General features: G+C 36.8%; 1 protein-coding gene across 1 annotated transcript; it reads right to left on the bottom strand.

Annotated features, from left to right (window-relative positions):
- Positions 1-3,607: 3,607 nt before the first annotated feature.
- Positions 3,608-20,875, bottom strand: LOC127516018 (NACHT, LRR and PYD domains-containing protein 12-like). Its single transcript, XM_051900266.1, is given in 14 exon segments — positions 3,608-3,767; positions 3,910-3,992; positions 3,994-4,084; positions 4,285-4,458; positions 9,966-10,136; positions 10,756-10,929; positions 13,824-13,994; positions 16,526-16,696; positions 16,830-18,660; positions 18,745-18,940; positions 19,225-19,309; positions 19,421-19,525; positions 20,038-20,158; positions 20,739-20,875. Coding segments are annotated over 13 exon segments (3,435 nt in total). The 5' UTR covers positions 20,061-20,158; positions 20,739-20,875.
- Positions 20,876-23,824: the final 2,949 nt, after the last annotated feature.

Here is a 23,824-nt window from a genome sequence, read left to right on the forward strand (position 1 = left end):
ATCAAAGGCCCTGTTTACACTGTTATTAAGATGTGTTTTGGTCGATCAGATCACAAGTGGATGATGCTAAATACAGGTGTAAATGTTTTTAGGTTATCCACTTTCCAGTGTCGTAGCCAGGATATTTTCAAAGGGGTGGCCAGGCAGGGGCCAGCAACCAGTCTGAGGTGGCACAGAAATCTTCATTATTTCAACATAAAAGGCTACTGGACTGTTTTAGTAACTGAATACAGTTCATTTGTACTTAATTGTAATTGAGATAGTAGTGAATTAGATCATGGAATACTGAGTGAATTTGACCTTTTACTTATTATTATTCCTCAATTCCAGACATATTAATAAAGGGGCTCACACTATAGCTAAAGTTCAACTTGCTCAGTCAGCTTAGTTCTGCTTCTCAAACCCTTCAATATGGTATCAATTGTTGCCTCTTAATGGATGAGACATGCAGATAACTACATACTGTAGTTCAATGATTTTTCAACCTTCATTGAATTTTATATAATCAGTGAACTCTTCAACAATTATTTTATGCATTTAAATATGATCCATTTTTGTTTGTACTTTACAAATTAACGTAAAATTAGCGCCCAGTACACAACATGCACAGTGCTCACATTTATTTGTGCATTCATGTCTACAACTTTACCTTTTTAAAGCAGGAGAACCTCTGCATCTGCTGATGAAGATCCAGTTACACTTACAAAAGGCGAGTGAACTTTTCAAATAAATAAAAATGTTCTTAACTGTATATTTCAATTTTATTTACATTCATTTGTGTGCCAGTGGTGAAATAAGCTTTAGACTATCTAGAGCAGAGCGATTGAAAGGTACATAAAAGCTGTTAACTGGTAAAAAAAAAAAAAAAAAAGTTTATTTGGCCTGACTGATGAAGAGAGACTCCATCCACAGAACAAAGACAATAAACTATATACATTAGCAACAGACAGACCCATAGCTGACTTAATAAAATCACAATATAATAAACAAATATATTCTATAATATATTCTAAATGTAAGCAAGTGAAATGTAAAAAAAAAAAAAAAAAAAAAGTGCTACACTTGATAATCAGATAAAAATTTGAATCACTTGATTATGGATGTTTAATAACAATATCATAATGATTGTAGGGATTATACCCAAATGTACCCGTCTGAGCTCACGCATTTCTTCATCCCCTGTTTCAACTGTAAATAAAAAAGGTCATTTGTATGAATACTGAGCCAGCATTAATCATCCAATATCATGGATTTTCACTTTTTTGTGCTGATATTCTCAGTTGAGAACAGAATTGATATTTGAATATTTAATGAACATTTCAGATTCTGGTTACAGACGTCACATCATCACACATATTCATTTATCTTCATAGATACAGTACTATAGTGAGGCTCTTCTGAGAATCTCACATTTGATGGTTACTGGTCCCCTTGTGTTGATTTCAAACGCCTTGGTAGAAAAAACCATTCCACCCGTCCAGCTAAGCTCCAGTGTTCTCTGTATAGGCTGTAAGAAGGAAACAGAAAAGAAATGAATCAGTGTTGAGTGGAACTAGTTGCAAATTAATTACTATATTTCAATTTAAAAAGTAAAAAGAAGTGCAAGAGATTACACTAACATTAAATTCCTGTAGCCAGATTAGTTATGATATAAATCACATTATTTGTTGACACATAGTTCTAAAACAACACTGTTGTGATTTACATATAATGTATTTAAAACATGAATTATGTTCATATTTCTCTGTTTGTGACTGCAGAAGGAATATGGCTTCTATTGAGTCACAGTAAAGGAGAGAAACATGCTAATGACTGTATGGCATATGTAATAATCCACAAGGAGCAAAAAGATACTTTAAATTGATTTAAAACAAACCTTTGAATGAAACTTTCCACTAAAGAGCTTTTCACAATTGTAAGCTTGACCTCGATGAGTAATTTATTTGCACATGAGATTCTCATCTCACAGACGTAAGTGCGCAGTTAAAGCTGTTTAAAAGGGTTTGTAGGGTGTTACGTACGCTGTGCTACGGAATTTTGTTTTTGCATATATTAGGCTTGCTTGAGATGCACCTGCCTCGCCTGAAATGTAGGCGAGAGTAAGCGGCTGCAGTGAGGGGAGGAGTGAAAAAAGTGCAGGCAAGACGGACCGTTCTCTCTTCTCGAAGTGGATCAGACACCTACGAGATCAAAGCCGGATATCACGGGATTCACACTCGTGCGCTGTGTTGTTGATAAACTGGATGTAATTTAAGTTCTGTTGCTTTTATATGAAAATGAACAAGACACCCAAAGTACTTATTTATTTCCATTCGAAAGACGTGTTTATCAATCATTTTTACTTTAATACAGATAAGTTTTTATATTTTTTTTTTTTTTTAGAAATATGACAACAATCACATAACCCATAGAGAGATCGCACTGTCAGAAAGTTTGGGAATATTCACACATAATTTATACACATAAAAACATGATATTAAGAGTTTTAAAATCAAATATTTTAAAAGGGATCAATACATCACAGTTATTTAAAACAGTAAGCATTAAGCTATGTCGTCAGCAAGTCGTTTCCCATCGTGCTTTTGGTCATCGCAGTCGGTGGAGACCGACTGCAGAATCGCGTTTGTGCTAGTGTGCTTGATGCGAAATGCTAAATGTTTATGACCGTTGTACTCGTGAAATCTTCATCTCATGTCCCAGTTTGACACTAGGTAGCCTGGCAGGAGAGGTTGTGAGTCAGGTAAGCAGGTCGCAACCTACATTTACACACATAGTTTAAAGTATGTATTAGACAAACTAGTGTTAAGAGTGGTGCTAATTGTGTATGTTTTTGTTTGTTAGGAAGTATTTAGTTATAGCGTCTTGTACGATGAAGATGTTTCTTTCTACATCTTTTGCTGTTAGATTAGTTCCTTAACTTTAGATAGAGATTTATTAGTAAATATAGTTTTTTAGATTTAAGCACCACTCTCTTGCTCCTTCCTCTCCACCAGATTGTTTGTTGATTTGCTTATTCTTGTTACGTTGTACATATTGTAAATATCCAATTTATTACTTAATTACTTCACTTTATTATATTTAACAAAATTTGCAACTAGATTGCTGTCTTGTTGTCTGTCCCTTTTCTTTTGCCATCCCGTTACTGCCATGACACACACATGCAACCATTTTGTTATGTCTAATAATATTCCTAGACAAATAATAACATCTAATTAACGGGGGACATCACCAGGGCTTTTATAAAGTAACTGAAAGTAAGGTACACGTAAAGTAATGTAACATGTTGCTCGTCAAAGTAAAAACACAAAAGAGACAGAGACATTGATCGTGAGGCTGGACGGCTGTGAGCTGAAGCTGGAATCTGCACTGATTTTACCTGATTTTCCTATAGTCTGTTCAAGACTATTTTCACACTGAAATGATTTACTACTACTGAGACAGTTAAAGCATGTATTGTTGTATAAAGCTTGTATAAAACTTTACAATTCGTTCTGACTCAAACCATTTGATGCAATAAAACTTAATGATTTTTTTCACAAACATTTGAAAGATTTGTTCACATATCAGAGGTAAATAAAGATCTATTTAATATCACAGAGATGTTTACTCACAGTTTACAGTTTGAGTCTCGTATCACGTCTCTGAGCTGCTCTGCATCTCTGATACTATTGCGTGTCAGATGAAGCTCCTTTAAAAACTGCAGTGCTTTTGTGTTTGTCAAAGACTGAGTTAAAGAAGAAACATCTGTAATGCCACAGTCAATTAGGCTAGAAAGAGACAAACAAATCATTATGGTGAAGAATTCATGTGAAATCAGGCTCATCGTGAGATATTGAGTATAAAGTGTTTTGGTTTAAACTGTTGAAGTGATTTTAAGCATTTTGATTCTTGTATGTGAATATTACTGACCCCAGTCTCTCCAGTTTACAGTCTGAATCCTTCAGTACGTCACATAAGTGATTCAATCCTGTGTTTCCTATATTATTCTTACCTGAGATCCAGCTCTCTCAGGTGTGATGGGTTTGATTTCAGAGCTGAAGTCAGGATGAGACACTGTTTCTCTGTAATACTGCATTCATACAGACTGAAGACAGAAAGAGAAAAGAAAATCACTCAACTCTATGATGGGCATCTTATTTAAGAACTACAGCAGGCATATACTCTAGAATAGCACGTACAAACATCCCAATATTTATACCATAATTAATGGATGAAATAGCACTTCAAGCACCCCTAATGTTCAAACCAAATCTACCCCTTTGCCTGCTGTATAATGATACTAACTGTAGTTTTTCCAGTTTGCATTGTGGGTTCATCAGTAGATCACAGAGGTTTTCAACTCCAGAGTCTCCTAGTTCATTCTGACTGAGATCCAGCTCTCTCAGGTGTGATGGGTTTGATTTCAGAGCTGAAGTCACAGCAGAACAATCTTCATCTGTCATTCTGCAGTAATCTAACCTGCATTAGGAGAAATGACAAAACAATCTCTTCATACTGTAAAGCTATTAAACAATATTCAATGCAAACAGAGAGAACGAGATAAAATAATAAGCAGGCCTAATACAGCGTCATTACATTAAATGTTGGCTAATTATAATTTTATCATACAGCTTAAATGCTTCCAGCTATTTGACCTCTATTACAGTGAAATATTACATTAGTGATGGCGGTGCATGAAATATGTTTACATGATTTCACTGTACAATACTAGTAGCCAGTATTTTAGATTATTACACAATAAATAAAATAATTTTCTAACACGTGAATTTATATATAGCTTACTTTGTCAATATTGTGACCAAATACTGAGACCAAATTGTTTAAAAATAAAAGAAATGAATAAATGGCACTTCATTTTATAATTCACTGATGTATTTCAACAGGTCATGCATAGGCTATCTCTTCTTTTTGACATATGTTCCCGTAGCAACAAACACGAGCCCTCTGCATAATTAATTAGCCAACACAACCTAAGACTTTTGTCATTTAATGAGATATGTATTATACATGTCAGAAGATGGCCAATCCAGAGATTATGTGTAGCAGATCTGACGCATTTCTGAATGACTGAAAACCCTGTAAAGACACCCTGTTTATTTTCTTTAGTTTTCAAGAGCACAAGGTTTTGTTGTTATTGTGAGTGTACACAAATAAAAGTAGGCCATATATAGTTTATAATGATGTCTTGCACTTATCTTTATGGCCAAAAATGACAGAGTATTTTAAGTTGTTTCCGCTGTCATGAGGAAAAAAAATCCATCAGAACTCCCTTTCTTAATGAAATACTGAGCCCGCGTTTGGATGTAGAACCTGGAAGCGCTGCAACATAAATAGCGTATGAGAATGACAGGGGAGAGGCGAATTTGTTGAATAAAGTATTTATTTTTGTTTTGTTTTTACGCACAAAAGTATTCACTTCACTTCACAATATTAAGGTTGAACCACTGTAGTCACGTTGACTATTTTAATGGAATATACTATTTTACTACTTTTTTGGACCTTGAATGTCGGTAATTTCGTTGCTTTCAATGGGGGATAAAAAACCTCTCGGATTTCATCGAAATATCTTAATTTGTGTTCTGAAGATGAACGAAGGTCTTACGGGTGTGGAATGACTTGAGGGTGAGTAATTAATGACAGAAATTTCATTTTTGGGTGAACTAACCCTTTAATTCCTTTATTATCTACGCTTTAATAGCTAGTTAGCCTAGAATATCAATTTAAGTCTGAATTGTTCCTGCGCGACTCTTTGTTTTTAGTCAGCTTGATCACGTCCTAATAGTTATGAGGGTTTAGCTCGGTGGGGGTGCAGGACAGAAGGAACTTGTAAATCACGTACCGCTCATGTGAAAGCAGAGAGTGCCTGCAATAGGCTCCTTCAGAAGGTTTTGTTAGTTGTGGTGCAGCGCAACGGAGGCTCTACTGAAATGTACAAATTTATTGTAATGTTGCAACTTGCCATTATTTTTTTTAAAACAAAAAGCTTGACCATAAAGCTGGGGACACACTTAATGACCAGCTGAAAAATAAGACTGAACTCAACACACTTAAGGACTGTTTCTAAAAATAGATACTAAAAAGTTTAAAGACTGTTTCCATCGACTGGAGCAGATAATGACTGAATCAGTCACTACACAACACACTTAAATGGTTAGTTCACCCAAAAATGAAAATTCTGTCATTTATTACTCACCCTCATATCGTTCCACACCCGTAAGACCTTCGTTAATCTTCGGAACACAAATTAAGATATTTTTGTTGAAATCCGATGGCTCAGTGAGGCCTGCATAGCCAGCAATGACATTTCCTCTCTCAAGATCCATTAATGTACTAAAAACACATTTAAATCAGTTCATGTGAGTACAGTGGTTCAATATTAATATTATAAAGTGACGAGAATATTTTGGTGCGCCAAAAAAAACAAAATAACGACTTATATAGTGAGTGATGGGCGATTTCAAAACACTGCTTCAGGAAGCTTCGAAGCCTTATGAATCTTTTGTGTCGAATCCGCAGTTCGGAGCGCCAAAGTCACGTGATTTCAGCAGTTTGGCGGTTTGACACGCGATCCGAATCGTGATTCGATACGCTGATTCATAACGCTCCGAATCTTCCTGAAGCAGTGTTTTGAAATCGGCCATCACTAAATAAGTCGTTATTTTGTTTTTTTTGGCGCACCAAAAATATTCTCGTCGCTTTATAATATTAATATTGAACCACTGTACTCACATGAACTGATTTAAATATGTTTTTAGTACATTAATGGATCTTGAGAGAGGAAATGTCATTGCTGGCTATGCAGGCCTCACTGAGCCATCGGATTTCAACAAAAATATCTTAATTTGTGTTCCGAAGATGAACAAAGGTCTTACGGGTGTGGAACGGCATGAGGGTGAGTAATAAATGTCATTATTTTCATTTTTGGGTGAACTAACCCTTTAACCACTGGTGAGTCACGACGGGACATTCAGCCAAATTCAACTCTGCGAGATCTTGTAGCCTACCGAAACAAACATGGATGTCAACAGAGAACAGACAGTCACTGCTACTTATTTGCAGTGCAGTTTGTGCAGGAAAAAAAATGGAACACCACTGATTTTACTAAACAACACGTCATGTTATGTTGGGTGTTGCTAATATATTCAAACAGTGTTAAATAATACACTTGTCTAAAAATCTTTGTGATGACTGGCATCAGCTGGTTCTTAAATTCTAATCCTAGAATCTTTAGACACTGCACACTACACGACTTAAAAGCAAAGTGTAACGAATGGATGTGATAAATGCTTTGGCATCATAAAATCCTTCATTTTCTCTCCTGTTCTTCAAACTAAGTCATAGGCTCCAAAGAGACAGGAGGTGATCCCCTCTGCATCCCCCATCAACAGATAGTGCCAGCTATTTGGTCCACAGACTACAGATAAACTTCCAATACATTTTGAAAAAAGGACACTGACTCCATTTTTACCCACAATCAAACTGTCCTAACGGTATATAGTATTTTCCCTGTGTTTCATGTATGTCCCTATGTTATATTGACCTAATTATAATACTTTAGTTATGTCAGGGTAACTTCAAATGCCTATATCCAGGTGTATGCATTACTGCTTGAATGCCTTCAAATTCCCAACTTTCTGGGTATCAAAAGAATCCTCTTTTCATTTCATAATTAACGGTGTATAGTATGCTATGATAAAATGCATCAGAATATTTTTAACATGATTTTGTGTAAAACTGCAAAAATTCTCCAGACCAATATAAACATGTAAAAAGGGTGACAGAACAAAGACTTTCTCCTGGTCATCTTTGATTGGTCACCTCACTGAAATGGGTGTGAACTGATAGGGCCTTTAAGAGTCCTCAGATCAGTTACATCTGTGCTCAGTCTCTTTTGAGACCATCGTTTCCGTCTCCTTCCGGCAACTTTATCTTCAAGTTAACTTCGTTGGATTCAATATGGACCACCCAGAAGAACCCAAGCGAACGCTTCAGCACACTCCTGACAAAATCATCAAGAATCTCCAGAATCTACCGCATCTGGACTTATTCAGCAACCAAAGTCAATGCAAGTACCCGTTTGCAGCCTTTAGACACATTTCCAAGCTATTGTGCCCCTTTTAAGGTGACCTTGATTCTTTGATGTTTCTCGCAGGTTGTGGTTAACTGTTGTAATCTTGCCATTCTCTTCTCTCTCTCTCTTTTTTTTAACTTTCCTTCACTTTCTTTATTCTGTATATAATCTTTGCTTAGTTTAGTTGTGTGTAGCCTAACATAGTTTTGTTTATTAAACTATTATATCCATGCTTTATCGTTTTTTGTGTTGATGCTCACAAATCAAAGTCTCTTAAACGTTTTGATCTAGCTACATGCTAGTACTTTATATGGAAAAAGTTTTTCTTTCTTGGCCAGGAAGATAATTTGTTTCCTATAATTGATAACTGATTATGCTGTCTGTTCGCTTGGACGAGCTGATTAAATAATCGTAAAATTAATTCTGCTACAGTCTGAAACTAATCCAAATATTTATAAATAATTATAATTTGTTATAATTAATTACTCATATTTCTTTTGAGCTAATTTCTTACAAAAGTTTGAACATCGAAATTTGTTCTTAACGCTCTTAACGTTATGTAACACCTACCAGCTCTGAGAGGATTTTGAACCGGTGTTTCTTGTATGATAAAGAGGGCGCTACCTATGACGCTAAACCATAACCTGTAATGTCAGCTGCCAGAGTGGCTCTTGAGGTCAGGGAAGTGAGGTTTTACTTGAACAGCTCTTACTGTCTGGACTTCGTTACATAAACAGCAAATGCTTACATAGGCTTTCCTGAATTTTGCTTACAAATGTATTTCCCGCCTAAACTGCGGCACCGCCCATGACGACAAAAAACGCATACTGGTTGAGTACCATCTGTAACTGTTTAAAGTCTAATGTCTCTCTTTTCCACAGAATCAGGTTAGAATCCAGGAACGGATTATGATGAGGTTGTGATGACTTGTCTAAAGGCCCCCGTGAATCGGGTTTGTGAGGGGTGGAGGTGTTGGGCTTGACTGGTGCCCAGTCAAGGCCCATGAGTTATACCGTCCCTGGTTACAACACTTTAATACTGCAGTTTGAAGGTGTAGAACAGAAATGACAATGTAACATTTAGCTGATTAACTTAAGTTCGGAAATTGTTATTTTGAAAACAAAGGGTGCTTGAAAACAAAGTGCACTAGATAGTGTGCACGTGTCAAACACGTCTTTCTGCGCTAATGGAAAAAAGAGAACACTTTGAAAGTTTTTCACATTTAAAGCCCCGGGTATACTTCGGCCGTCCGTGTTCGTGCACCGTCCGCATGACGTAATTTTCATCATGCGGAGGGCTCGTGGCCCGCCACACACCCCGTCCACGTGCAGCCCAAATTTCGAGACCACGCGGACGGTGCGCGTGCAACAGCGCATGCACAAGCAGGACAGAAGAGTCCACTACGTGGCGATACGCACAATACTGAGCTCAACGTGCAGTCGTTGAAGAAGAGTGTATAAAGAGCGATTCAAAAACAAGACGAGTAAACTCAGAATCATGCCTTCTCCATCGTTTTTGATTCCTGTTCTCTTGGTGTATCTTCTGAACTATGTTGCAATGGTGGATGCACTATTTTTCTTCTGCAAATGTCCCGTTGATGACACGATGTCTGGTAGAGCATAGAAAAAAATTGTACTGCGCATGTGTCGAGCTTGGTCATCCGCGCGCATCTGTGGTTTAGTATACTTTCAAAGATGTGCGAACGCAACTGCGCGCGAGACGCGTCCGTGCAAAGTGAAGTATACCCGGGGCTTAACTGTGTGTGAAACGTAGCAGAACGTTGAAAATGAAGTTTGTTATGTTTGTTATGGTGTTATGAGTTATACTGTCCCTGGTTACAACACTTTAAAATGGTTCTGAAAATGTAACATTTTAAGCCATGTAAAACACTCACGTCAGTGAGTTGAGTTTACAGTGTTTATCCTGCAGTAGAGCAGCGAGCTTCTTCACATTTGAGTCTCTTAGTTCACACCTCCTCAGATTCAGCTCTCTCAGCAGTAACGGGTTTTCACCCACAACTCCATTCACATACTGACAGCCTTCCTCTGCAGCAGAACCCAAAAACCTGGAGAAGAGAAGATGAAGGAGGATTCAATTTAATTCTAAAATAAATGTCCATTGCATTGCAATATGGATAAGATAAAAAAATAAATAAAAAAAACTTTATTGCTGTTTCTAATGATGAGATGTGGTTACTTTTAACACATTTACTTTGAACATTCAAATGCACAAATCAGGTTTGCTAAAAATGCAATGCTGAAGAGATGAAAAGATGAAACAGTCAATAAAATAAGAACAAAGAAACAAATAGCTAGCAACAAAACAAATAAATAGAATAGAACAAAGATGATCAGAGATAAAACACAGAGGTCAGATGCCAGAAATTAGTATTCAAATCAATTGTAAATTGTCAAGTGTAATCAAATGTAAAATAAAAACAATTCATATTCTTCATTGTATAAATAAATAAACACTGATTTTTATTAAATATGGTTTACACCATCATGAGACACAAAAGAACAAAACTCAACAGTATTCACAGCTTCTGATCATTTAAATTTTGGTGATTTCTGACACAACAACAATTTGTGCAGATTATTGTTTTACTAATAAAATATTTGAATTGTTAGTCAATTATATTAGTCTGCATATCATTTAATTTGTATTATTTCATCACGTCTCACCTCAGTGTCTTCAGTTGACAGTTTGGATCCTGTAGTAAATCGTTGAGCTCCTTCACTCCTGATTGTCCAGGATCATTTCCTGTGAGGTCCAGCTCTATCAGGTGTGAAAGGTTTGATCTCAGAGCTGAAGCCAGAGCTTTATAACCTTCCTCAGTGATACAGCAGTTAGAAAGTCTAGAACAGGATAGAAAATGTAACATTCAGCTGAATAACCTTATTCAAGAAATAACCTGCACAATATCAATACCTAAAAAGGAAACAGTTTATGAATTCTGTTCCTTGAACACATGAATTAAGAAAAAAAAGATGACTCAGTATGAATGCAAACAAAAAGACCCAGAGACCTTTAATACACTGAACAAAATTCTAAATGCAACACTTTTGTTTTTGCCTCCATTTTTCATGAGCTGAACTCAAAGATCTAAGACTTTTTCTATGTACACAAAAGGCCTATTTCTCTCAAATATTGTTCACAAATCTGCCTAAATCTGTGTTAGTGAGCACTTCTCCTTTGCCGAGATAATCCATCCACCTCACAGGTGTGGCATATCAAGATGCTGATTAGACAGCATGATTATTGCACAGGTGTGCCTTAGGCTGGCCACAATAAAAGGCTACTCTAAAATGTGCAGTTTTATCACACAGCACAATGCCACAGATGTCACAAGTTTTGAGTGAGCGTGCAATTGGCATGCTGACTGCAGGAATGTCCACCAGAACGGTTGCCCGTGTATTGAATGTTCATTTCTCTACCATAAGCCGTCTCCAAAGGCATTTCAGAGAATTTGGCAGTACATCCAACCGGCCTCATAACCGCAGACCACGTGTAACCACATCAGCCCAGGACCTCCACATCCAGCATCTTCACCTCCAAGATCATCTGAAACCAGCCACCCGGACAGCTGCTGCAACAATCGGTTTGCATAAACAAAGAATTTCTGCACAAACTGTCAGAAACCGTCTCAGAGAAGCTCATCTGCATGCTCGTCATCCTCATCGGGGTCTCGACCTGACTGCAGTTCGTCGTCGTAACCGACTTGAGTGGGCAAATGTTCACATTTGATGGCATCTGGCACTTTGGAGAGGTGTTCTCTTCACAGATGAATCCCGGTTTTAACTGTACAGGGCAGATGGCAGACAGCGTGTTTGGCGTTGTGTGGGTGAGCGGTTTGCTGATGTCAACGTTGTGGATCAAGTGGCCCATGGTGGCGGCGGGGTTATGGTATGGGCAGGCGTATGTTATGGACAACAAACACAGGTGCATTTTATTGATGGCATTTTGAATGCACAGAGATACTGTGACAAGATCCTGAGGCCCATTGTTGTGCCATTCATCCAAGACCATCACCTCATGTTGCAGCATGATAATGCACGGCCCCATGTTGCAAGGATCTGTACACAATTCCTGGAAGCTGAAAACATCCCAGTTCTTGCATGGCCAGCACACTCAAAGGACATGTCACCCATTGAGCATGTTTGATATGCATCTTGATATGCCACACCTGTGAGGTGGATGGATTATCTCGGCAAAGGAGAAGTGCTCACTAACACAGATTTAGACAGATTTGTGAACAATATTTGAGAGAAATAGGCCTTTTGTGTACATAGAAAAAGTCTTAGATCTTTGAGTTCAGCTCATGAAAAATGGTGGCAAAAACAAAAGTGTTGCATTTATAATTTTGTTCAGTGTATGTTAGACTCATTATTGGCCGACTCCTGCGTCAGCATCACACACATGCATCGTGCTGCTCACGTAATCAGAATCTGCCAATACTGAGTCATCGTTCTGATGTAGAACACGGAAGCTCTGTTCTGCCTTTACAACATAAACAATGTAGGAGACTGACAAGGGAAAGGCAAAATATTTGTTTTGTTTTTGTGCACAAAAACTATTCTTGTTGCTTCATAACATTAAGGTTGAACCACTGTAGTCACGCTGACTATAGCCATGTTTCCATCCAAGGATTTTTTTGCGAAAAAAGGTTTAGCGCTTCAAAATGTTTAGTGATATAGCTGATGGAAATGCCCATTTTTTTGATACAATTTCTCAAATGTCGACACAATATTTTTCCGTTTATCTTTAGCGTATAAATTCTATGTCGATACTTCAAATGTCGAAAAAATTGGTTTGGAAGCACTTTTTGTCAAGAAAAAGAGCTTTAACGCAAATTAATTTGATGTCACATGACAGAATTGGCCTATAGCCTGCAGCGTCCACATTTGTGGGGTTGCTCCCGTTAAAGCACCGTTTCTCTGTAGTTCAAAGATGCATCAAAAGGATGAGGAAAATCTCTGCAGCTCGACAAGTTTCTGTCAAATTAAGGAAGACTGTTGAAGTTTTCAATGCTGACAAAAAGAAAGGTAAAATAAAATACAGAAATCTTATGTATCTGAATAAATAAAAAGTACTGCCATAAAATCGTTTCGATTTCATGATCAGAAGCAGTTCTAGGCTGCATGACAAATGAAAATCCATACGACACTTGTAAATAAAATAATTTTAAAAGTACAATTAATTAATATAGAATTGTATCTCAAATAAATTAGGAAAATAAAGCTCTACAGAATTTTAGAAATGTTATGTGTGTCAATAATGTGACAATAAGCCTCAGTTCAGCTAATGCAGACCATTTAAAAAAAGGTTAAATACACAAAATGTTTACAGCTGCATCTGTCTCTGTAAAAAAAAAAAAAAAAAAAAAAAAAAAATCAACAGCGATTCTGTTTTTTATCAGTTTGATGTTATTGAACTCAGAAACTAGAATGAATAACTTTTTTGCTTTAAATGCTTTCTCAGCCGCGTCAAACCACGACTGGCTTGACTGCATGCTCAAGGCGTTTAAGAATTTTGCAATATGCAAAGACTTAATATTTTACTGTACCAGTATTTTTATGGACCTTAGAAAAAAATTTCATACAGTTTATGGAAACAGTTCATGAATTCTGTTCCTTGAACACATGAATTATATATATATATATAAAAAAAAAATTCAAACAAAAACTGATGACTTAGTATAAATGCAAACAAAAAGACCCAGAGACCTTTAATATGTTAGACATCAACTCACCTGAGTTTCTCCAGTTTACAATTCTCTTTCAGCCCATCACAAAGCAGCTTAACTCCTGAATCCATCAGATTATTATTGCTCAGGTCGAGATCCTTCAGACTGCTGGAGTCTGAACTGAGAACTGAAGCTAGAGTTGAACAGCTTACCTCTGTTAGATCACACTTACTGAGCCTGAAAATAATAAACATAAATACTGAAGATACACAACTGAACCATTACAGCTACAAGAATTAGAGGTGCTGAGTGAAGCTACAACAGAAAAAAACTAGCAAATAACTTTGAATAAATGATTTGATCAAAGTATTTCATTTCCTGCTATTTTCAGGCTAAAGTTATAAACACTTCTTCAGTAACATTGCAATGTGAAGGTCTAGAACAGAAATGACAATGTTACATTTAGCTGATTAACTTAAGTTCAGAAATTGTAATTTTGAAAACCAAGGGCGCTTGAAAACAAAGTGCACTAGATAGTGTGCATGCGCTCATGGACGAAAGAGAATACTTTGAAAGGTTCGCACATTTAACTGTGTGCGAAACGGAGCGGAATGTTGAAAATTAAGTATAGGAGGGTTGAGCTTAAGCTTTGAATGTTTAAATTTAGTTTAAAGGGTTAGTTCACCCAAAAATACAGTGCAGGCTTCCGTGTACTACGTCAATACTCCAACTCATTATTGGTCGACTCCTGCGTCAGCATCACACGCATGCGTCGTGCTGCTCACGTTAACAGTGTCTGCCAATACTGAATCATCGTTCTGATGTAGAACACGGAAGCTCTGTACTGCCTTTACAACATAAACAATGTAGGAGACTGACAAGGGAGAGACAAAATTTTTGTTTTGTTTTTGTGCACAAAAAGTATTCTTGTCGCTTCATAACATTAAGGTTGAACCACTGTAGTCACATTGACTATTTTAAAGATGTCTTTACTACTTTTCTGGACCTTGAATGACTGTAATTACATTGCTTTCTATAGGGGATAAAAAAAAACCTCTCGGATTTCATTAAAAATATCTTAATTTGTGTTCTAAAGATGAACGAAGGTCTTATGGGTTTGGAACGACATGAGGGTGAGTAATTAATGACAGAAATTCCATTTTTGGGTGAACTAACCCTTTAAGTGAAGCAAATTGTAACACTCCTAATTCACAAGTTTTACTTTTAATTATTTTTCATTCAATCTATTTTTGTACTTTTATAACACAAGATGTTTTGAGTTTTGTAACTGACTGTGACCAAATACCTTTTGTTTTTTATCAAAAAAAAAAAAAAAAAGACCTATGCAAGAGTGCATTCTGTTTACTGCTTAGTGCTTAATACATTTACTGCATAGGAGGCTGTATTGTACTAATTAGGGGACTAAATGCCACTAGGTGGAACAAACTATGATTTGTACAAAATAAAATAAACCTAGTGGATTTGTTCCTTTGTCCACTTTAGTTTAGGGTCCAATTCTCACTGTGGCGACTCGTGACGCGCATATGATCCGCTCTGTGCACTCGTGTCTCTGGACCAGAGCAGACTGCACGCGTTACGGCGGATCATCCTATGTGACACTAACGTGAAAATGGACTTCATTCGCGTCAAAGGAAAGCATATTTACACTGTCTGAATCATTCCCTATTCTCTATATAGTGCACTATGTGCCATTCACCATGTAGAAACTAGTAAATGTGTGAGCAAATGACCGATTTCGAGTGTAGGAGGAGGCAGGACTTCAGATTCTAGAGAGCATTTGATTGGACAGAATATTTGATGAGAAGCTGAAGTGTGATGTGATGTCATGAAAATCCGTGATCCATTTTAACGGAAGTGAGAGACTGTAAGTGTTGGATGCTTGTATCTCCTAAATACGAATTTTGTCATTGTTTTGGAACACACCAGCTTATTCATAACCTTAAGGCTAACATATTCATACTAAAAGCTAAAAAACTTACATTTTGATTTCAGGGGGACTTTAAGTGAATGTAAGCAGATGGGAAAAAAATCAGTCTGTCTGTATATTAGATCCGTGCATGAGGTCTTAAAGTGACAGCAGCCTAATAAACCAGCTGCTTGTGTCATAAATGTTAATAAAACAAAAGACAAAGAGAAAATCACTCACTGCTCTTCACTGAACTTCTATAACTTTTATAAGAATCAATGTATAATTATACAGTGAAGTCTATGTAGTTTTATTTTTACATTTGTATATTCAATTTCTTACATAAATGCTATTGTTAAATACACCTACTCTAGCTGAAAAAAGTAAACCACTGTTTATTTCATTTGTATATTATGTTGTATTATTTGTGATTTGCATCTTTGTTCTTATTTTCTATAACAAAGTCATAGAAATAACTAAATAAATCATTCTTTATTTAGTTACCTTGTAACTTTTTTAACATTTTTAAAATAGGGAAATTATTTGACTGTACTACTCTGTGACTTGCAAAATAGTAAAAACTTAGGCGTTGCCTTTTACAACAATGTATATTCTTTCAGTTATTGGTAATGATAGTATGACCTTATCAGTCAAACAAAAGGTTTAAATAAGACACTTTGCATACTGCTCATATTTTTGACAGCAGATTCTGTATTAGTCTTTTAGTGTATTGTGTTATATTCAAACACTAAACTTTATACATACATTTTGTCAAGAATATATAAAAAAAAAAATCACTACTAAAGTTTTGCTTGAGCTCAATTTTTTGTCAAAAAATTACCTCAGTATTTCCAATTTACACTTTATATTCTCCAGTCCAGTGCATAGCAGCTTCACTCCTGAATCCTGCAGATTATTATTGTTCATGTTCAGCTCTTTCAGATTGGTATCTGATCCAAGAACTGTAGCCAGAGCTGAACAGCTTCTGTCTGTTAAGTTACAATCATTTAGCCTACAGGGGAAATACATCACATCACATAATTAAGTGGAATTCAATACATTTTTCTATATATTTATTTATTTAAATTTTATATATATGTGTGTGTGTTATAATACATACATTACATATGCATTAAATTACTTACAGAGCTGTTTTGGAGGTTTTGATGACTGCCAATAATCTGATGAGACACTCGTCTGATTTCTTGAATTTCTGAAGCTCAAACTCCTCCAGCTTCTCCTCTGATGTCAACAACACAAAGACCAAAGCAGACCACTGGGCAGGTGAAAGTTCAGCAGATGAGAGACTTCCATTGCTAAAATGGGTCTGAATCTCTTTCACAAGAGTTTGGTCATTCAGTTCATTCAGACAGTAGAACATGTTGATGGATCTCTCTGGAGACAGATTAGCTACAAATTTCTGCTTGATGTACTGAACTATTTCCTTTTTAGTCTGGTCATTGCCATCTTGCTGTATCAACAAACCTTGAAAGAGTCGCCGATTAGAATGGAGAGAAAGACCGAGGAGGAAGCGCAGGAAAAGGTCCAGGTGTCCATTGTCACTCTTGAGTGCCTTGTCCACTGCAGTCTTGAGCAAATCAATCATGGTTTCATTTTTGTTTTCCTGTTCTGTAGACTCATGAACAAACACACTTTTCTTGTAGATGTCTAGAAACAGATGTGCATAAAGGGCTGCAGTAAACTCTTGAATGCTCAAGTGAACAAAGCAGTACATGGTACCAAGAATGATCCCCGTTTCCTCCTTAAAGATCTGGGTACACATGCCTGAATACACTGATGCCTTACTGACGTCAATACCACAGTCTTCCAGGTCTGTGTCATAGAAGATCAGGTTGTTTTTTTCCAGCTGATGAAATGCCAGTTTCCCCAGTGAAAGGATGGCATCTTTATCCCAGGAAACATCTGGTGTGTATTTTCCATCATACTTTCGGCTGCTCTGCTGAATCTGAAAGCGGAGAAAGTGTGTGTACATTTGTGTCAGAGTCTTCGGAGTATCTTCAGCATTTGATTCCTGCAGTGTTTTAGAGGTGTCATCAGACTGATTGTTTTTCAAAGTATTATTTCTTTTCTCCTCCAAAATGTTCTGGAGAACAGTGGCTGAAATCCAGCAGAAAACTGGGATGTGGCACATGATAAAGAGAGTCTTTGATTTTTTAACATGATCAATGATTTCATTGGCCATTTTCTCATCTGTGAATCTTTTTTTGAAGTACTCCTCCTTTTGTGCATCATTGAATCCTCGTATCTCTGTCAGCCGGTCGATACAGTCAGGAGGAATCTTACTGGCAGCTGCTGGTCTGGTGGTGATCCAGATGAGAGCAGAAGGAAGCAGATTTCCCTTGATGAGGTTCGTTAGGAGAACATCCAGAGAGGCTGGTGAAGATACATCACACCACGTCTCATTACCATCAAAGTTCAAAGGAAGGCGACATTCGTCCAATCCATCAAGAATGAACAGGACTTTAAAATTATTCCTTCTTGTAAGGTTCAGTCCTTTTGTCTCTGGGAAAAACTGACTCATAAAACCCATCAAACTTTGTTTTTCATTCTCCTTTAAGTTCATCTCTCTGAATGGAAGAGGAAATATGAAGCTGATATCTTGATTTTCTTTTCCTTCAGCCCAATCCAGAACAAACTTTTGCACAGAGAGGGATTTCCCGATACCAGCAACTCCTTTTGTCAGTACAGTTCTGATCTCTTTGTTTTGTTCAGGCGATTCAAACAAATTTGTGCATTCAACTGGTATCTCTTGTGATTCATGATGCCTGGAAGCAACTTCAATCTGTCTTACCTCATGTTCAGTATTGACCTGTTCACTACTACCCTGAGTGATATAGAGATCTGTATAGATGTTGTTCAGAAATGTGCAGTCACCTTGCTTTGCAATTCCCTCAGACACACATTGATACTTCTTCTTTAGGCCACATTTTAGCTGATGAATGAAGAACAGCTCATCTAAACACAGGAACAAAAAACAGATAGTTGTAGTCTTAATTTTCTCTCCTTCATCAATCTGACAGATGGGCATGAGTCTCTTACCTTCTAGAGTATCAGCAGCTGCATCTTCATTCATCTCTCTCAGGTAGTGTAGTGTGAGATCAAGAGCTGCTTCTTTGATACTGCATTTATTCTCAGTAAAGTCCTTCACAAAGCAGTGCATGTTCTCTTTTTGTAATATTTTCTTAAAATTCTCCAGCTCATTCTTCAGAAATTTGATTATTTTTTTCTCAAGAGCCTACAAAGAAAGCAAAACAAAAAGAGAGACAAAACAACAAAATTTAACCAAACCATACATCCATATTTTGTCACAACTATTTATAATAATAATAATTAAAAATATTAGTAAAAAAAATCCAGATAAAAGACAAACATCTTAATAAATTAAAAAAAAAAAACCCACAATTTTCACATTTTCATTCTTATTTTATGGGTTCTTAAAAGGAAAATTAAATGGTCAATAAGAATTAATAATCTATTTGTCTGTTATAATCATTAAATATGAACATGTTTTTTTCTTACCTGGAAAATCCACTGGAGGTTGTCTGTGAAATTCTTGTGTTTCATGTGAGTCTGGAAATTTGAATCTAATGTTTCATTTTGAAGCCTGTTATAAAATAAAATAAATCAAAACACTGCATTTCCAGGGAAAATATTACAGAAATCTCCAGTAAATATCAGAAAAACAAAGAGAAAAAATAAGAAACAAATGAAATACCTTTTGATAGATGTTTTTTCCTTACTGAAGTTCGGTACATCACCATCCTTTGACTGGTCACTCTTCGCAGACACAGAGTTAGACACAAGTGAGCCTGATCTTTCACTAATCACACAAAGAGAGGAGAAACTTTACTACAGAAGTTCATCTGTGTCTGATAATGGCACACACTCTTTCTAGCCCTTCACAGAAACATGTACATCACTCATCGCTCATTCTTTTCACAGACACCGATGAAGCATTTGCACAATCATTATTGCAAACTTAAACAATTCTTTATATAAATTTTGATTTTAAAAATCAATATACATTTATAACACTACTTTAGCACTGCAATATAACTACTGTTATATTGTCCTGGCGAAAATAAAAAAAATAAAAATACTGCTGCTGCAAGTGCAATACAGCTGTTGAAGGAGAAACTATACATTTGATTTAAATTGTAAATGATAATTTTGCTTATCATTGTATGGTTTTTTTTTTTTTTTTTTTTTTTTTTGACGTTCTGAAGTTCTGCAAAACACTTGCAAAAATAAAACAATTCTTAAAATTTTGGCCTTCACAGGAAAAATCTTAAACTTCATAACATCCTTTTCTGAAAACAGACTCAGTCTTACCACTGTTTCTCTGAGAGACTCATCTTAAGAGAGAGAGTCCTTTCCTCACTCCTCTGACATACTGCAGCTAAAATGCCATTGAAAACAGATCAGCACTGGTCAGTAAGTCGTTCAGCATGACCTGGAGATGACAATAAGTTACTGAGATGAATAACATGGCAGTTATTCAAGAAAATAATGAAGAATGTTGAGTTAGCAACAACAACAAAAACACTACATAAAATACAGTAAGTTTATGCCATGTAGAATAATCAAGTGGTCTTCTTAATCCTTTCAAATCAGCTCAATAAATTTATTAGACATTTACACTGTTAAAACTTTGAGTTTTTTGTTACTTTCTCTATTGCTGTTTAATATCATTTACATACATATTTACCCAGTCTTTATAAATTGTTTGTCATTTGATCAATTACTTCAAGCTCACAGTTGATTTTATTTTTTTCTCATGCTCAAATAACTGATTGAGTAAAAGTAACCTAAATTATAATGGTCATACTGTATAAATAATGATCATTGCTACATATGAACTGAAATATTAAATTTAATAATAGCAGATTTTTGCTCTTTGTCAAAACAAACAAAAATACATTAAAGTAAATGTCTGGTTTCAAAATACTTTCGATTTCGCATCACAAAAACAACAGCCTAAAACGGAAGAGAAAATAAAGGAAACCTTCAGAAACATATTCGCTTTGAATTACCCGTTCTCAATGAACTTCATGTTTTAACATCCGCGTGGCCTTCAAAAGATTGTAGTTTTTGACAGATTCTTCGTCTGTTCGGAGTAGCAGCCTAGGTGTCAGGTGTTTCGGTTCAACTGGGGATCATTGGACATGCGCGTGCACGCAAATTATTTTACTTGGCTTTCCAGCAGATGCCGCCATAGATTCGTCGAATGCTATTTTCCACGAAACACAAATAAACAAATGTTTTCCACATTATTTGTACATGTTAGTATCAGCATTGGACTGTGTTGTTTCCTCAGTCTCCGCATTGAATAAATTGTCTTATTTTGTTTCTTTGTAGCGCTAATGTATAGTTTTTATGGCTAATTATTCACATATAGGCCTACTGTAAAAGCTATATTTAGGCTATATGGTGTAGGCTACCCTTACGCAAAGAAAATATATTTCCCTATATATGAATGGTCAATATAATAAATGATTTAATAGTATATTTGAAAATATACAGAACAATACATTCTGTTAACTTAATATATAACAATATATTGAATAATACATAAGAAATTGCCACTTTTCATATATTAAAAAATAAGTGACAACATATTTAATAATATCATAATGTATGTTATTTTATATTCAGTTGCCTAATACACTTCATAATTTATAGATGTATACAGTATGTGATCAGATATGGTACTGCATGTGTAATATATTGCAGATACATTTACTCATGCAGTATAAACAGATATATAGAGAAATATATAATGTAATACATTTCTTAAATTTTATAATTATTTTAAATATTTTCAGCTAGTTAACAAAAGCACAAGCACACCATGCACTGTATTTAGCAAAGAGACTATCACTGTGCTGAAGAGTGAACAGCCATTACTTTTTAAATAAAGTCATTATAATCTTAATGGTATTCGGCTTTTCATCAACCTAACCACTGGCTCTACTCTTCAGCACAATGGTAACCCCAAAAACTCAGATATACCAGAAACCCTTTTAAATTCCAAAACAATAGAACATTAAGCACTAAGAGATCTTCCCTCTATTAATATTTAGCAAAACACATGAAATAACACTTAATTTTAACATTTACTTTCCCTTAACAGTCAAAAGCAATGCATACTGGGAACTAGAAATCTGCAGTAACTCATTCTGTGAATGTGTGTATATATGTGTGAACATATATTCACATTTATATGGGCACATATATGTGCAATATATGTACACAATAAAGGATATGTACACAATAAAGGCATGTATAGCCATACATGGTCAATGCATATATTGCAGTATATTGAAAAATATAAGCACTAGTTTCCCATATATGGAAATGTATTATGTAATATATCACACTATATTTTGCAGTATATTCCCATATATTTTTGTTCCATAAGTATACTTACGTTTTGAGGTTATAAACTTACAAAGTGACATATCAACTGCTTTATTATTCTGCTTATCTTTTACAATTATGAAAATTGAAGACAAGTTAGGGTAGTCTATTGTACTTTCAGTCCTTTGCATCGCCAATGGTTACAGCCTGTTTCATCATTCATATTGAATGGAGGGGCATATGCATAATATTATACTCTTTAGAAGCACACTTCAGACCTGTTTTTTCCCACTTATGGCAAAAAAATCCTCTTGCTATTTGCTTTTCTCCAATGTATAAATCAATTAAAAATGTATAAATGTCGTTCAATAAAAAGAGGTTACTCACTTCAACATTGGTATGGAGCAACGAGGCACACGTCCTCTATTCTGAAGTAATGATTTTACTGACGAAAGGGGCTGTAGAGACAGTTCCACCAGCCGACAGCAAGTAGGTTTCTACAGCCGCTACTTCCTCGTCCCAAAGAAGGATGGTGGCCTCAGGCCCATCCTCGATCTCAGGCAATTGAACCATGCTCTGATGAAACGGTCATTCAGGATGCTAACACTGAAACAAATCCCCTTGCGAGTTTGCCCAGGGGATTGACTCTTCTTAGTGGATCTGAAAGATGCTTATTTTCAGCCCCCGTCACATGGCTGTGTCATGGCCCTGGCCCCCTGGAAGGACCCCTGCCGTACCAGACAGGCACAGACTTGGGGTTGGTTTCCAGAAGGAAGGTGGTCTTGACAGATGCCTTCAATATGGGTTGCGGAGCCCTGTCGAGGGCAGGCCGACATCTGGCTCCTGGTCAAGCACTAAGAAACAGCGGCATATCAACTGTCTAAAAATAATTGCAGTATTCTTAGCCCTCAAAACCTTGGTGTCGCACATAAACCACCAAGGTGGACTCAGATCGAGGCCTCTGTACAAACTGGTGAGATGCCTCATCTAATGGGCACAGCACAACCTGTCCTCACTGAGAGCGGCACATGTGCTGGGCAGACTAAACCAAGGGGCAGAGATGCTGTCCAGGGGCAATGTGTCCCCAGGGGAATAGACATGATCTGTAGTATCTTCGGGAGGCAAGAGGTCGACCTCTTTGCCTCAGAAGACAACTCTCACTGCCCAATATTCTTTTAAAGGGACAAGGAAGTGCTGGCCCACAAATGGTCCAGTCTTCCCCTGGATGCCATTCCTCTAGTCGCGTTGCTCCCCCAGGTCATCAGACAAATCAGCGAGGACAGACGCACAGTCCCTTTGGTGGCCCCTCTCTGGCAGAACCAGTCATGGCTCCCCGATTTGATACAGCTGCTGGCAGCAGCTCCCTGGCCATTTCCCATGAGAAAGGACCTCCTTTCCCAGGCAAAGGGGATGATTTGGCACCCCCAACCCGAGTTGTGACCTACAAGCGCTTTCAGTGAGAGCTCAGCAGATTATTCCACTGGATAGTGGATGCTATTGTGCAGCTTACACATCCGTGGGCTTTCAGTGCCCCATCGGAGTAAGAGCATACTCCACCAGGGGCATGGCCTCAGCCTGGGCATGGTCTAGTTGAGTTTCCATTGGCAACATCTGTGCGGCAGCCAGCTGGTCCTCGCCATCCACCTTCGCCAGATTTTACAACTTGGATGTCCCTGCTCTACACAGCTGTCCTGTTTGTTTAAGCCGGGCCTTGGCCTCTGTGTGAGCTCTGCCCACTCAAAAAGTTATCACTCTGCGC

This window comes from Ctenopharyngodon idella, chromosome 7 (assembly GCF_019924925.1).
Source record: "Ctenopharyngodon idella isolate HZGC_01 chromosome 7, HZGC01, whole genome shotgun sequence".
Taxonomy (NCBI): domain Eukaryota; kingdom Metazoa; phylum Chordata; class Actinopteri; order Cypriniformes; family Xenocyprididae; genus Ctenopharyngodon; species Ctenopharyngodon idella.